We start from the raw sequence: 16,432 nt of genomic DNA, 5'->3' as shown, positions 1-16,432 counted from the left end.
TTATTAATACGGATTTATTAAAATGGGTTTTATGGTATGTTTTTCCTTCAGGAATGCCTGAACTGGATGAGTACACCATGGAAAGGGTCCTGGAGGAATTTGAACAGCGCTGCTACGACAATATGAATCATGCTATAGAGACTGAAGAAGGACTGGGGATTGAATATGATGAAGATGTTGTCTGCGATGTCTGCCAGTCACCTGACGGTGAGGATGGCAATGAGATGGTGTTCTGTGACAAATGCAACATCTGCGTGCACCAGGTACGTGGGGTGGTGAGGCCAGGAAGAAGCCACCTGGGGTATGAGCCCACCTGCCAGTGGGAGCATGCCACCCGGAGCCCAAATGGGGTCCATTTTTCTACACGATGTAAAGAAAAGTGCCCTATAGACTTTTTTTTTTATTTCAAAATATTATAGGAGTACAAATGTTTTTGGTTACATGGATCGCTTTTGTTATCCCTATAGACTTCTTTTCTCCCCCCCTGGTAGGTTCTTACAGTCTTTGAAGTATGCCCTGCTGTTTTTGTAGCCAGGACACTAAGGTCTTCTTTGGAAATCCCCTTTTTTTAATACAGTGTTTTATTCTTATCTGTAGGGGTCCAGTTTACTTAAAAAGAATACATGAGCCCCCTCTGTCCTACTCCAACACCCGAGTTTAGGTATTAAGAACACTGAAAAAAATAAACTGTTGAAAAGGTGATTAGTGTGCCATATGAGTGAGTTTCCTTGGCCTACCCTACATGACAGACAAATTATAACAAGCTGGATGGCTTAAAACAACAGAAATGCCTTGTCTTGCGTTCTGAAGGCTAGAAGTTCAAAATCAAGGTGTCAGCAGGGCTGTGCTTCCTCTGAAGCACGTAGGAGAATCCTTTCTTGCATCTTCTTAGCCTCTGGTGGTGTGCCAGCAACATGGCCTTTGTCATCACATGGTGTTCTCCCTGTGTGTCCCTGTCTTCACATGGCCTTCTTCCTAGAAGGACGCCAGTCACGTTGGATCAGGAGCCTACCCTGCTCCGTGGTGATCTCATCTTAACTGGTTATATCTGTAAGGACTCTGTCTAAAGTAGGGGTCAGGACTTCAACATATCTTTTAAAAGACGCAGTTCGACCCATACCATTTGCCAGCATGGGTTAAGTGTGTAAACTGAGCTATAGAAGGAGAGAAAAGCAGCCCCTTTTCTTGAAGGTTTTTTCCCATCCTGATGGCAAGAGGATTTGGTGGTTACTTGCCACCATCTACAGAAAGGTAAATCTTTGGACTTCAGTGAGGATGGGCACTGGGTAATTTTAAAAGTTTATGACAAGGGCCAGGTGTGGTGGCTCATGCCTGTAATCCTGTCACTCTGGGAGGCTGAGGCGGGAGGGTGGGTTGAGCTCAGGAGTTTGAGGTTGCAGTGAGCTACAGTGATGCTACACTGCACTCCACCCCGGGAGATAGAGCAAGACTGTCTCCAAAAAAAAAAAAAAAAAAGTTTATGACGATATCAGTGCTTCTTACAGTTTTTAAAATTTTTTAGTAATGAAGTAATTTGATTTGTATGGGCACATGTGCCCACATATATTCTTATGATTTAAGAGGCTATCTTGGGATACTTCCTTTGAATACACCTGTTGATGCCGAGATTTAAAACAAACTTAAAGGAAGACTTGTGTGTACTAGATGCCTGGTGACCTCGTGGGTAGGAGAATCAAGTTTGCTGTCTGAGTTGTCCTCCCCTGGGCTTTCCCTCTGTCTGAAGACCTCGCAAGCTGTGGCCTTGTCCCAGCTCATCTTGACAAGGAGACTTGCAACTCTTGCTTTGTAGCCAGTCTTGTAGCTCTGGGTTTTCACATGGTCTCGGAAATTTCCTTGGGATAGCAGAGGATGCTTGCAGTGGTTTTGTTCTGTGATCATGAGCAGTGTGGCTACCATTGTTGCTTTTTTGTTGCTGGTGATTCTCGTGTTTACTTGGATGACTTCTCAGTCTTTACCTATCATTCTTCTTACTTTTTTTTCCTGTCAAAATTGTTATGAACAAAAGGCTTCTGCTTGAAAACTGGTCAAACCTCCTGTTTTATAGATGAGCTAATGGATGTCAGGGCAGGGCTGGGCAGGGTCTCATAATGGGTTAGTGGCAGCGTTGGAACTGGAACTTGGGCTGTGGACGCCCCCCTCCCCATCTTCTGTTCTTTCTGCTGTGCCACGTTGTCTCTTTTTTCTTACCATTTACTTCCTTTTTCTTTTGAGAAATCCTTCATGTCTTGTCTTTAAGGCATACTTTATTTAATCTTTTAAATTAGCTCAGACCTGCTTTTTCATTAGAAAATTTTGTCTTCAAATGTGACTCTAGAATGCCTGATATAGACCTATAGACCTTTAGTATTTGAAATCTTCATAGTGTCATTTAGCTCCATTAAAAAGAAATTTTTTTTTCTAGTAAGTCTGTTACAGACAGTGGCTTATTTGTGGCACTGACACAACGCTCCTGGGCTCCACTCTTAGTGTTACTTTATTTTGCTCAACTCTCATCCTTGTGGTTTCCTTTTTGCGTCCTGGGTATTCAGATTGCATAGTGGCTGTGTTTTTTCTGTCTGGAGAATTAGAGCTATGTAACTGTGACTCTCGACTTCCTGGCTTCCAGTTCATTTAAGGATAAAGTTCTGAACAGTTTGGTTTTTAAAGGGCTCTCTGAATATGTTTCTGGTATCATCATGGTTTTGTTTCTTTACTCCACTTATTTAACATTTGCCTTATCTCTTTGAACCATCTTACTTTAGTAATAAAAGCCTTGATTTCTGCAGTTTATGCCATCTTTGTAATTTTGCCGTCTTGTACAAAAGGGACTTTGTTTTAAATATCAGCTAAAGAGACTACATTCTCTTTGTCTAGAATGTCTCCTTTTTCTGTTTGTTGAGTTCACTCAGGAGAGTGTTGGGATCTAGTTAGTAGAGTTTGCTTAGCATAGGGAACGAGGGTGCTCTTAGTTTGTTTCCTGTTTTCACTGCCATTTCGTAGTAGTTTTGGGACACTCTCAACTGCTTTGTGTTTTTCTCCACACTTTGTATCCCACCTCCATCAGTAAAGAGAAGGAAACAGCTTCCTCCTCCTAACCCTGTAGAGTGTTGAAACTTGGCATAGACAGGTTTCTGCAGCAACACAGTGAAGCAGGTTTTTGTAAACCTTTCTGTCCTCAAGTTTCCAGGACCACCCTCAGCTAAATGAATGTATATTGTGTCTGCAGAGCTCACACACTTCCTAAATGCAGCTGGAGGCTGCCTGGCATTTTTCCTGAGGGGAGAGGGTCAGAGCTAGGTAGATGTGAGAATACCTCCATTTTGGCGGTGATTCTCTTAAAGTTTTTCTAGGTGTTTTAAGATTAATAAATATAATGGGAAAAATCAGTCTTTTCTCTTTCTGTCTTTTCCTTGGGGATGTGTTGTGGCATTACAGGCCTGCTATGGAATCCTCAAGGTACCCGAGGGCAGTTGGCTGTGCCGGACATGTGCCTTGGGGGTTCAGCCAAAATGTTTGCTGTGTCCCAAGAAGGGTGGAGCTATGAAGCCCACCCGCAGCGGAACCAAGTGGGTCCACGTCAGCTGTGCCCTGTGGATCCCTGAGGTAAGTGTGGTTCTTAATAGCACCTTAGCTCACAGGGTCCTGGCTTTTAAGTGGGATTGGGTGGGTGGGTGGGGAGCCATTCATAAAGAGGCAGCATTGTAGCTAATGAGTAAAAAGACACCTTTTAATTGCTACCTATTTTTTTCCTCCTTAAACTGAATCTCAACCACACTGTTACCTTGTGGAATTATGACGGGATGGTAAATTTGTGGAAGTGTTAACTGGAAGCACCAGGGAGTTGGTCTGTAGGTTGGTGGGGTTCAGACTTCCCTTCCCCTGCCCAGCACAGCGGACCCTGTTGCTGACACCGCCCCCAGGAGCAGATCTGCAGCGCTGACCGCCTGCGGCCTGGGCGTGGCTGTAAATCCTGTGCTTGGCAAGCTGTGCGTGTGCGGCAGCACCAGGGTTAAAAAAACCACTGCTCTAGGTCACACTTTCGTGATTTTTTATTTAAATTCTTATTCTGCCTCAACCTTTTTAATTTCAGGTCTGGTCTAATTTATTTCAAGTCCCAGACCTTGACAAATTTAATTTGCATGGCTCACTATGAGAATATCATTTGTGATTCAAATTTCAGCATTTTTTTGGTATGTGATTTTGGCACAGAGGAAAATTATCTGTGGATGATTTTGGATTGAGATTTCATGATTTGGGTCTTGGTAGCCCCGGATCTCATGGTTTGGTATTAACAGGATACAGTTCAATGAACCAGGCTGAATATAGAGACGCTACCTTATATATATCTTGGTAGTTTTCTACTTTGAATGTAGTCATGTTTTCTGAAGAAAATGGTTGTCTTTAGTGAGAGAGATTAAAAACAGCATATATTTACTCACCCCATCGTTGACAACTTACTTAAATATATTATGATGATTTCTAGTCTTGACCAGTGCCTTGTGGACCAGAGGTGTAGTAGATTGCATTGTCCTGATACAGGAGAGTTTATCTGAGTGTTTTTTACAAGCAGGTGTGTCTGTGTCAGGTGGGCCTTGGCCTGGGCCTGGGCTCTGCTGCCGCTGGCTGCGAGCTGGGCGCCTGGGGCTGTCCTGATGTGTTTAAAGTAGAGGTTTGCTTGTCCCAGGAGGATGAGTGCCCCATGCCCCTCGTCTGGTAGGAGAGATGCAGGAAAGTAATGGATCTTTAAGTTTCTGATGTCCATGTTCGGCCTCTGACAGCCTATCCCACCCTCTCGTGCTGTTTTTGACCTGTAGGTGAGCATTGGCAGCCCTGAGAAGATGGAGCCCATCACAAAGGTGTCCCACATCCCCAGCAGTCGGTGGGCGCTGGTATGCAGCCTCTGCAACGAGAAGTTTGGGGCCTCCATACAGGTAATTGGCTTTGTAAGAATGGCTTCATTTTCCTTTCCTGTGTTGGAGGGAGCAGGATGAGGGAGGGTGCTGTGAACGTCTGAGGGGTTGGAGAGGGGACTGGAGTCCAGGAGGCACGGCGAGGTTCTGACAGATGACTCCAGCAGCACAAACGCCTTTAGTTGGCTGCTACCCAGTGTAACCAGAACCTGAGCTTCAGTAATCACAGGGTGGTTCAGAAGTCAACCTAAGCAGTGAGGCGGTTCCCGTTTGTCTCCAGTTTCTCCCTTTCTGCCCGACGCCTGGCATCACAGCTTCTTCCCACAGGCAAACATCCCTTGGGAAGAACCAGGTCTTAGAGAGACACTCCTTGGCACTTGAGAGGTGGCCATCCTCCCACCTGCCGTCACATGTGGCTGCAGACCCAGGCCTGCCCCTGTGGCTGCCTCCAGAGACTGCTGGTTGCCCAGGTGTGCACACGCCTGTTTGTGAGCAGCTGGGCATGCTGATGCGTCTACGGTCGGAGAAACGGAGACTCCTTCTGGGCGCACTGGGTAGAGGGGCGTCCGTGAGGTGCTGCACTACACTCTTTCATAAGTTGTTATCTGGTCCAAACACAATCTGGACGTCTGACTATTTTCGGCACCGTGTGTGTGTCTGTGTGTGTGTATGTATGTGTGTGACAGAGAGAGGACCTATATGCAAAAATGCTGCCTGCATTTGTATGTCCAGATATAGACAAGTGTAGAAAGTCACAAGGTAGGTAGATTAAGGAGGGAAAGTAGATGGCGTGCATGCTATTTTATTCATGTTATCTAAAACTCTGCCTGAGAAGTTAATTCTGGTCCTCACATTATAGACATCTACACAGTCATGATTTGAGGGGCCTGAAATGCTGTGTGTAGCTGGTGTTGGCCCTAAAGGTCCAGCCCATCTCTTCCTCTGGGATGGACCAGCATAGGCCGCGGCTCTTCTCAGTTTTCTTGTTGAATTCTGGGAGCAGAGGCCCAGTTTTGGAACGGCTTCTCTTTCAGTGCAGAAAACACAATGGCTCACATAGACACAAACTCCACAAGCATGGTTAAACTGCCAGCCAGGGTTTTAGAGAAATGACCTTATTTGGCACAATCAGTTTATATTTTGGCTGATAAATATTTCTTTTGGTAAGGCACCCACTGATTGGTGGTTTTAAAAACTTCATTTTTAATAAGCCAAGTGGTTCTACTTTTCTTTTAATCACTTCTACTGGTGTTCGAGAATCTAAAATGTAATAGACACATTCAGAGGGTGGGGCATAAGACAGCTGGTAGGATTCGGCTGGGGACCTTGAAAATAGTGAAGATTTTTTGTGTATGTGAGTAGAATGTGTTTAAAATTAAAACATGACCCAAGAGTTGGATTGGGGAAGGAGAATGGCGGGGCACTAGAGCAAGGTGTGAGCGGGTGAGTGCGTGTACCGGCAGGAGGCGGGTGGTGGCAGACCACGCTGCCTGCCCTCCTGAGCTCAGGAGCTGTGCCTTTTCCTGAGCACGCCAGCCCTGGTCCAGACCGATGTTTCAAAGCGGTGGGCAAATGGGATCTTTGTTCCCCTTCTGAAGAGAGGCAATATAATGACTTTTTTGTTGCTGTTGACCTCTTTTTCCCAGAACATTAATTTGAAGAAGAGGCCAACAAAGCTGATGATTTTTCATATCTTTACAGAATGGATTGATTTTATTAAAAGAATTCCTCTCTGAAATGTCTGCAGCTGTGAAGGCTCTGGTTTACATTTCTGTAACATCTGTTTGCTGAGTCAACCTGAATGGGAAAACCCAGAGGAAGGCCATTTGGCGTCTTTACAAAGTCCTGTATAAATATTCTGCTGCAGCTCATTTCTCTTTAAGGTTGGAGCACTTGGGTTAAGTGTAGTTTAAGCCAAACACAGATAGTGTCTCAGTCATCTGTTCCCACTTTTACTTCCCACTTGGCTGTGTGCTACGAGGGAGGACACTTTGTCTTTTCATGACAGTGGCCAGGTGTGTGTGTGTGTGTGTGTGTGTGTGTGTGTGTGTGTGTGTGTGTGTGTGTGTGTGTGTGTGTGTGTGTGTGTGTGTTCGTTCTGCCACCAAAGCTGATTTCACACGTTTCTTGGAATTGAGGTTATTTATAGATAAAATTACAGATTTATGTCAGTTCATGTGGTTTAGGTGTTTGTAATGGGGGAATGTTGAAGGGAGCTGGATTTTCTATACTTCTGAGTAAAAGACTTTTATAGTAATGGAAGAAAGCATGGCTGGCAGCTAGTCGCCTCTTAAACACTGAAATGATTAGGGGAAAAAGCCCCAGACTCTAGACTCTGCCATCCGTGCTTATGTGCTCCAGGGTCAGTCGAATGAGTTTAATTAAGCTTTTCAGTTGGCCTGGAGCCACTGGATTCTGCTCCTCTCTGTAGCCTTGGCATGCCCCAGAGATCACTTGGCCTCACACAATACAGTGTTGCTTTTAAGGGACTGGCTTCAGGCACTACGAGGAACCTTCTTCCAGGGATTTGCTCAGCAAGATCAGACGGGGAGAAGTTAATCACTTTGCTCCTACAAGGCCAGAGGCTTGCCTCTGGATCAAAGGCACTAAATTGTAGCCCTTGTTTAGGCAACGGAGAGAGGAGGTGTTCTACACAGCTTGATGCTGCCTGGTGACCCACAGGAGTGGGTCCCTCACGGTTCTGCCACCACCCTGCAGTCGCCAGGCGTGGTGCACACCGATCTCAGGGCTTGCAGCCCTCCGTGCACCCAGCAATGCTCCCTGACTGGTGTGGAGACCTTCCCCATCCTTCCTGTGCTGGATCCTTCTTGCCTCCTGTTCCTTGGGGTTTTTGTTTAGTTTCTTCAGCAGTGACTCCTCGGTGCTGCTTTGAGGAAGTGCAAATGCACAATTTATTTTCCCACTTGTATTGGGACACTTCCTGGCTGGGGTCAGAATGAGGCTTCATGTTCCTTTTAAAGCTATGACTCGGAGTCATTTTTTTTAAGGAGATTCTTATTTAATCTTTACACTAAAACAGCTCATCAGTAGGAAAAACCATATTACTATCTCAGTGTAAACTCTGCATATTGAGCACAAGTTCTTTTGAGTGCCAAGCTACCTTCATCTACATTTTCCATTTGTATACTCATGTCTGCTTTAAGAGGGGATTTGGATGCGTTTATTTTCCTATGAAATTAGGGTTTGGTTGATAAAACCTTCCTTCTGAATAGTGCCCTTAGACCCGAGCCTTACCTCATTTAAAACGTGACTTGATCTGCCAGGGTTCATCCATGTAACACTTTCCGCACACGCTTGAAGTGTGGCTCATCTTTGTGCACGGGTATGCGGGGATGCCTCGCTCTGAGGGGCCTCCGTTGGTGGTGGTTGGTCCATAATGGTCTTTTCTTTTGTTCTCTGCATGTTCTTGCCAGTGCTCTGTGAAGAACTGCCGCACCGCCTTCCACGTGACTTGTGCTTTTGACCAGGGCCTGGAGATGAAGACCATCCTGGCGGAGAACGATGAAGTTAAGTTCAAGTCCTACTGCCCGAAGCACAGCTCACACAGGAAGCCTGAGGAGAGCCTCGGCGAGGGGGGCACACAGGAGAATGGGGCTCCTGAGTGTTCCCCCCGGAATCCGCTGGAGCCCTTTGCCAGCCTTGAGCAGAATCGGGAGGAGGCCCACCGGGTGAGTGTCCGTAAGCAGAAGCTGCAGCAGCTGGAGGACGAGTTCTACACCTTCGTCAACCTGCTGGATGTTGCCAGGGCCCTGCGGCTGCCCGAGGAGGTAGTGGATTTCCTGTACCAGTACTGGAAGTTGAAGAGGAAGGTCAACTTCAACAAGCCCCTGATCACCCCAAAGAAAGACGAAGAGGACAATCTAGCCAAGCGGGAGCAGGATGTCTTGTTTAGGAGGCTGCAGCTGTTCACACACCTGCGGCAGGACCTGGAGAGGGTAATGATTGACACTGACACCTTATAGTGACTTAGAGAAGAAGATGCTCTGGGCGGGCATTCGCCTCTTTGCAAGAAATGATAGCCAGTCATTTACTCGCAGACCCTTGTACACACCGCAGCATGAGGTTGTGTTGGTTAAATACACTTACGGGCTGGTAAACTCACTGTACACACGTGCAAGACTGCCACTGAGTGGGGATTTTCTTTTGTGATTTTTTTTTTTTAAAAAACACTTTCCCATTAATCTTACTGTTCTGCAGGATCAAATGGGGTGTATCTTTTTCCCCTCCTTCATTATAGTGCTAGAGGGAACTGAACCCCAGGAAAATTACCAAGGAGCTGACTCAGAATTATTCACAACTGATTTAGAAAACCAGAACGGATTTAATTTATGGCAGGGGTGGGGGCGGCGGCGGCGGCGGGCCCAGAGATAGGAAAATCTCTTGTTCGGTTTGGGGAAACACTAGGTGCTGGTGACGGGCTCGCTAAGGAGAGCTAAGCACGGCCTCTCACCGGTCACCTTTGTTCTGTGGCTGGTTCCCAGGGGCGTTCCCAGAGCTGGCACGGCGCAGAGCGGGCTGTGGGTGCTGCGCGCGCGAACTGCGCACAGCACAGGTTACGGAAGACACTCCTGGCAGTGAGGTGCTAAGTCATCGCTGAGGCTGTGTATATAATGTGTGTGTGTGTGTGTGTGTGTGTGTCCATCCGTCCATCCGTGTCTGTGGTGTGTCTGTGGGTGGGGGGGGGGATCCCTGGTGTGCGGGGCAGCGGGTCTGTCTGGGGAGCCCTAGTCCTGCCCGGCGCACGGCTACGCCCCGGCTACGCACTGCTGGACCGCGGACCGCGGGGCTGCCTGGAGCCTCAGCTGCTGGCGCTGCAGCTGTGTGCTGCTTTGTGCCTCCCCACTCTCCGTTACCTTTGGGGGCCCAGCGTGGACCTCCCTTCCTGCTACCGGAGTAATTAGGAGTGGACCGTCTTCCCCCAGGGGCCTCGCTCCCTGTAGGTGGTTTCTGACGGGCTTGCTAATTGGGGATGCTGCCTAGAGCACCTTCCGTGTCAGCTCCCCTGTCTGTGGCCCACTGATTACATTCATTAGTGTGAAAGATAAGGGACTAGGCTTTCTGGCCTCAAGCAGTCTGCACTGAGGCACCCGAGTGGCCTGAAACAGTTAACACATCTCCCTCAAGCACCTTGCTTATTAGTGGGGAGTGACTCACCTGCTTCGGAGAGCATGTGACTCATAGTGATGTGAAATGGGAGTGGAGGTAAAGAATAGGGATAGACGGGAAGTACTGACCCAGATTGCCCAGAGACCTGCACAGCCCTGCTAGAGATGGTGTAGAACGTATTTTTAAGTGCTCGTTAGAGACCCTTTTAATACGGTGACTGAGCACCAGACCAGGTTGGGATTCCTGGGGAGGCAGGAGCTGGGAGCAGGTTTGTGAGGCTTCTGTGCTCCCGCACGCCCCCTGGTGGTGAGTGTAAAGAAGACCTCGCCTCTCAACCACATGTATGTGTGGCATTTTTGTTAAGGGATGAGAAGGGATTCAGAAGGATAAACTGGAATCCTGGTGAGAATCCATTATCCCAACCGGACAACCGCTGTAATTGGGGTGCATGAGCTGTGGAGTCAGATAGTCCTTGGGAGGGGAGGACGAGAAGTCTAATGTTTGGACTGTGTTTGTCTCACAATCACCACAAAATAAAAGTGTAGAAAATGCTTGTGGTGTACTAACTCTTTTCTGTACTTAAGTTACTCAGATTAACATGCACTTACAATTAAATTCTAAACATTTTTGGAGTCATCACTGTCACTGTTGAAGTAGAACAATGCCAATGATGTATGAGAAACAGGGAATAAATCAGGATTTGTGTGTGTGTGTGGCATTACTTACATTTACTTTTTAAAATGTCTAAGAGATGTTAGGGAATTTAGTCTTAGTTTAAAAGGGTTTATTATAATGAAAAATGTGTTTCCCCAAATTTGTCTTGATGCCTTCAGTGGTGGAGGCTTTAAAACATTGAAAGCTTTGCCATACCCCAGAATTGCACAGTTCTTTGTAATTATAAACAATAAGTGTATCAGGCCGGGGGCTCATCGGGGCAGGGATGATAATAAGAACATCAAAAATTACTATCTTGTTTTCTCAAGTAAGTCAGTGTTCTGTTTAACTCACACTATCACTTCATAGTAGATACTCAAAAATTATTTAATTCATGTGACTATAATGGAAGCATATGGTTATTCCTAAACTGACAAGTGAGTAGCCGTCATTAAAAATGCAGAGAACTCAGAATGATTATGGTAATTGCTCTTTCCTGCAATTATACACTTTGGGGCATTGCACACCTGGGTACCAGTTCTGGATCTGAAAGTTAGGTGACAGGAAAGGATTTCAAGAGGGTTTGGGAGCCCACAACTTTAAGAAGACATGGTTGCTGATATGGGGGGAGGGCACATCAACTTCCCAAGGCTCACTCTCTGGTGTGATTCCTTTCCCCTAAAATACTGTCTTTTAAAGGATGCAGTAAACGTGAGTTCAGCAAATGAGTACTTTTCACATAAAGACATGCTACCTCTGCACTCTGGCTAGTGGTTTGGAAAGTAGCCAAGCCCTGGGGGACAGTCCTACTCATCACTCAGTGGAATGGTCATCTTTGAAAAATCTGATAGAGGCTACAGTTTTTCCCTGAACAAAAGGCATGTTTAGCTTTAGTGTTGCCAACAGTGTTTGGGATTCAAGAACACCTACTAAAAGCATTCTTGGGGCAGTAGTTCTCAGGGTGTGGTCCCTGGCCAGCTTCAACATTACCTAGAAACTTGGTAGAAATGCAAATTCTCGGGCCTCTCCACCAGGAGGTGGGGCCAGCACTCTGTTTCTGTGTGGGAACCACTGCTGTAGGGGAAGTGATTCTAGTGTGCGAGGCAGTGAGAATGCACTAGGAGCTGTTGTTTTTGGGTGCCTCCTCGCTGGCAATTGGAAGAAGACGAAGCAGAGGAGAAGTTTGGTTGACCAGTGTACATGATGGGACAAACAGGATGTGTTTTGAGGATAGTAGAATGTCAGTTCAACTCTACACACAGGTTGCTGATTAATGTTGTCCTGTGAGGACTTTGTGCACACGGAGGTCAGGTTTAGGGTGTCGCTACTCTGAAGTGTGGTTAGTCAGGGGCTGGTAAGTTCCAATTGAAAATCATGGCCTTTGCTTTTTGGATTTACGTTTAGGTACTTCTCACCAGAGATCATGGAGAATAGAAGTGGGATTTTTCCACTTTGTAGCCATGGCAAAGCCTTTCCCAGGGGAAGTGATCAAAGCTTCCCAAATTAGGCTTGAATAAAGTTCAGGCTCCCTGGTTTAACGATTTCCGATTTTCATGGATAACTTCAAGTAAAAGATCTGTTAATAAGTATCTGCTATACATCTGACTTGAATATGAGAGCAACCTGTCTACTCCTAGGATGTCAGAGAATTTGTTTCCATTTCCTATTTCCAGAAGTCAGATTCCTTGTCTTAATGTAAAAACTCTTGTGTGTTTTCCAGAAGGTTTAAATCTGTGACAAGGATGTAGGTCTGGCCCCTTGTTTTTGAGTTTCCACTCTTAATATCCCCTGGGTAGGATGGTATGTATCAGAGTGGTCTGTTAGCCACCTCTGTTCCCACATTGGTCAGGATTTCTCTAAAGGACGCCCACTTCCTGGTTTGGGGGTAGGTGTGCAACTGTCAGAGAAGGGACTACCTTACCCAAGCTGCGTGACAATAACATACTGTTTATGCTGAGACAGGGAGAGTGCTTCTCAATTCTTTAATTTTAAAATATATTTCTTTTAAAACAAGAAGTATTAGTAATATAAGAGATCAATGTAGAAAAAAAGGGATACCCTCAATTGGTTGGGATCATCTTCCTGCATTAAGGCAGGAGATTATGCCATGATGCAAATGCAAAAGCCAGTAGGCCCTTGTCCTGTTTCTCTCAATAAAGCCTCCTGTCCTCTTGCAAATGAGAGCCTTGAACACAACTGGAGCTGTCAGGGTTCAGAAAGGACTGGAGACCTTGGGGGAAGTGTCTGTACTTAAGCCAGAGCACAGAATTTTGTGTCCTGACAAGGCTTATTGACTCTAGTTGCTGTCCTCATTGTCCCAGAAAAGACTGATGACCTTTGAACTCTACATTAAAAGTAAGGTGATATAGCACTTGGTTGAGTTTATGGAAAAAAAAATAATAAAGTAAGGTGGCCGGGGAAGAGATTGCTCCTAGGAAGACATGAGTTTAAGGAGAGCACAGGCATGGCCTTCACTGTAGGGGCTGAGGGGAAGACGGGGTCCCTTCTCTCTCCTGCCACTGAGATTATTTAGGTGGTCTTCTCCACATCTTCCTGAAGAAAGGTTTAATTGCATATCTGGTATGTTGTGCTTTCAGGCCTGTGTAATCTAGTCAGCTTTACCAATAGAAAATTTGAGGACTAAAGGATTAAGCGGGTATAGTGACTAATTCTTTAAATTTTGTTTCTGTATTAAGAGGTGACAGGCAGCTTTAAAAATGGGGAATGCATCTAAGTGTTGATTACTGAGTATGGGTTAGAGAACATGTACTTGTGATCCGAAGCGGATAGGAAGTGGAGCTCTTAGCACTTGGGTCTTTTCAGTTACAAATGCAGGAGGAAGAGGGCAGTAGCAGTTTTTCAAGTAGTGACACAGAGAGCTGGATTGGAGATGTCGACCTAGCAAATCATTGCTGAAGCGGGGAGGAAGTTTCCTAGGTATTCAGACACTTCATAGGAACACATAAGCTACCTGCTCGCTCCAGGCATTTCAGAGTTCGGTGTCCAGTTTACTTGGGTTCTTGGTGACCATTTGATCTTCTAGTGGGCCCTCTGCAGAGCTCTTCTCTGATGGCCCTTGACCCTATGTTTACCCGGTTCAACCTTCCGAAGATGCTTGATAAAGTGAAGCACAAGTGGCTTCTGAACTGCTCTAAAGCCATTGGCAATACAATTAATGGGAAGAAGGTGATGATGGGTGGTAAACAAGGTCCCCTGATAAGAGGGAGCAAGTCTTGGCTTGGACACCAATGGCCTTCTCTTTGCCGGGATGGCTAGGTGTGGTGGAGGAGGCAGGGCTTTTGCACAAGTTTTACAGATGTTCCTCCTGAGATCTAATCCTTTTTTTCTATGTCACTGTTGCCTACACTGAGGGGTATTTTTGCAATACTTGCTATCTGCCAAAAAGGAGATTAGAGATTGGATAATTGTTTGAAGTACACTTTGATTTCACATGTCTGTCCAGGCCCTGGTAGGACCAATTCCTCTCAGGTAAAGAAAATAAAAAAGCACCAAAGCACTGTCATAATGTATTGCTTACTTAGAATCTTTATTCTCTACATTCTAGGTTCGGAACCTCACTTACATGGTGACCCGCAGGGAAAAGATTAAACGATCTGTGTGCAAAGTCCAGGAACAGATATTCAATCTTTACACTAAGCTCATGGAGCAAGAAAGAGTTTCAGGTATGCCTTAAGCTCTGGTAGGTCAAAATACAGGGCACGGGTTTGTAAGCCTTAACACTGTTAAGGGGGAAAAAAAAATAATTTCTTTAATTTTCTTTATCCCATGGAAGAATTTAAGAAGCACAGACTTTCATATTTAAAGAAAAACTTCAGTTATTTGAAACACTATGATTTAGGGGAAAGCTATGAATTTGGCCTCAAATTCATGAGTTGAATCCTGTATCCTCCACTTACTGACCAAATACAAGCAAGTCTTAATTCTGAATCCCCCAGTGTCTTATGTAAAATGGGGATGATATTTCAAGCTACCTTCTGGAATTGTGAGACTCAAGTGAAACAGTGACTTATATATTACAGAACACTTGGTAAATGTATCATGAGGATACCTAAACAGATTTATATATTATTTAGCATTTGGATCTACCTGTAACATCTGGTAAATATATCTACTTAAGACACTTGTCCATTTTTAGATAATGTTTGGTGTAGATGGGATTTTTAATATTTATGAGATTGAGCACCAAGTATTTATTTAGTGCCTTCTATTTTGCATTACTCTGGGCTAGGCATAGAGGCAATTCTAAACTATATACTTCCTCCACTCTGGAGAACACATCAGTTACTTGGGGATCAAGGGCAAAGTTGGGCAAGTTGTGTAACCTCTCTGGGGTTCATTTGATCTGTAGAAAGTGGTTTGGTCTAGAATCGTGACCTCCAAAGTCCCTTTTAGCACCAACATCCTGTGATCATAAGCCCCAGAGAGTACGTAGTATAAGGATTTCAGAGAGGAAGATCTGTTGAGTGTGGATTAGGCAGAATCATGGAAGTGATGGAACCAGGTAGGTCTCGGACAGGACTTCACTGCAAGGCAGTGAGTGTCTCTCTCGCCTTCCACTGGCCTTTGAAGTTACAGCAGCAGCATTCTCGGGGCTTGTGGTATAGTGATAGTTGATTCACTCTTACTTTTCTGTGATTGTGGCTTTTTGTCACTGTATCTAGATTATTATGAAACATAGGAACAACAAAGAAATTGTTGGATAACCTGTTTTGTGGAACCCACATTCTGGTTTGTCTATGACTAGGCAGACATGTGACTACAGGAACTTGGTCAGATGAACAAATACAAAAAGGCCTGATGATGTGTTACATAGTTTGAATGGCATTAACTTACTGACATTATTCTAGATATTTTCTTACCAAGATGAAATACAAGATTAAATATTTTCCAGATGTATCAAGTATATGTCATTAGCTGGAGCTTGGAGTTTAGTTGTGAGACTTTTAAAATAAATTTTTCTAGTTAGGGTATCATATGTAAAAGTAGTTTGATTCAGATTCTTTGTTTTAAAGTGAACTTCCATCTCTTCATTATTCCTACTCTGATATAAATAATCAGGGTCTATTTTATCACGTGCTTTTGTGTCCTTATATAAACGATCCCCGTGGAAGGCTGCCTGGTGCTGATCACCCGGCCTCTGGCCAGCAGATGCCGAGCTGATGTTGCCTGGGATCGTTAATGCAAGTTGTGCCTGTGGAGTTGTGCCATCGGAGGACTTTCTATGACTCTCGTGAAGTCGTTTTATAACGAGCGATTACCTATAAAAATAAGCTGCAAAGAGCATTTTCATCTGATTTCACTGGCATCATTTTTCATGGATATTGTAAGCAGCTTTTTGCATTTCTAGGCTGCGGTTTTTGCTTGGGTGAATGAATGAGATTCTTAACAAGGTTGGGAGGTGTTTTGTGTTAACACAGCTGTAATGTAGATATGCATTCAGAAGTGTTACTACTATTCCAGAAAAGGAAAACAAATCCTCCTTCCCTTCTAAGAACCATTACTAGGTATGATTAGTTGAAAACAACATTTATTTTCCTGTGGGATGCTACAGGGAATGCGGGTGAAAATCTTGAGGATGCTTTTTCTTTTTCCAGTTCTAACCTTATCAGTTGTCATGCCTCAAGTCAGTCTTCTGCCTTGTAACACAGGTGATTGCAAGTGAAACAAAGCAGGTGGCCATGATTTATACATGTCATTAGGGTCCACAGTTTAAATTCTGT

General features: G+C 45.0%; 1 protein-coding gene across 4 annotated transcripts in view; it reads left to right on the top strand.

The window, feature by feature from the left end:
- The window catches only part of JADE1 (jade family PHD finger 1), a 57,844-nt gene that overhangs the window by 36,160 nt on the left and 5,252 nt on the right, over positions 1-16,432 (top strand). For all 4 annotated transcript variants that reach the window (XM_045552290.1, XM_045552293.1, XM_045552291.1 and 1 more), the window contains 5 exons: positions 52-263; positions 3,436-3,603; positions 4,815-4,931; positions 8,345-8,866; positions 14,257-14,374. In XM_045552290.1, coding sequence (XP_045408246.1) covers positions 52-263; positions 3,436-3,603; positions 4,815-4,931; positions 8,345-8,866; positions 14,257-14,374 — 1,137 coding nt within the window. The remainder of the gene's footprint in view (positions 1-51; positions 264-3,435; positions 3,604-4,814; positions 4,932-8,344; positions 8,867-14,256; positions 14,375-16,432) is intronic.

This window comes from Lemur catta, chromosome 5 (assembly GCF_020740605.2).
Source record: "Lemur catta isolate mLemCat1 chromosome 5, mLemCat1.pri, whole genome shotgun sequence".
NCBI classification, from domain to species: domain Eukaryota; kingdom Metazoa; phylum Chordata; class Mammalia; order Primates; family Lemuridae; genus Lemur; species Lemur catta.
This window is presented reverse-complemented; position numbering and strand designations above follow the sequence as displayed.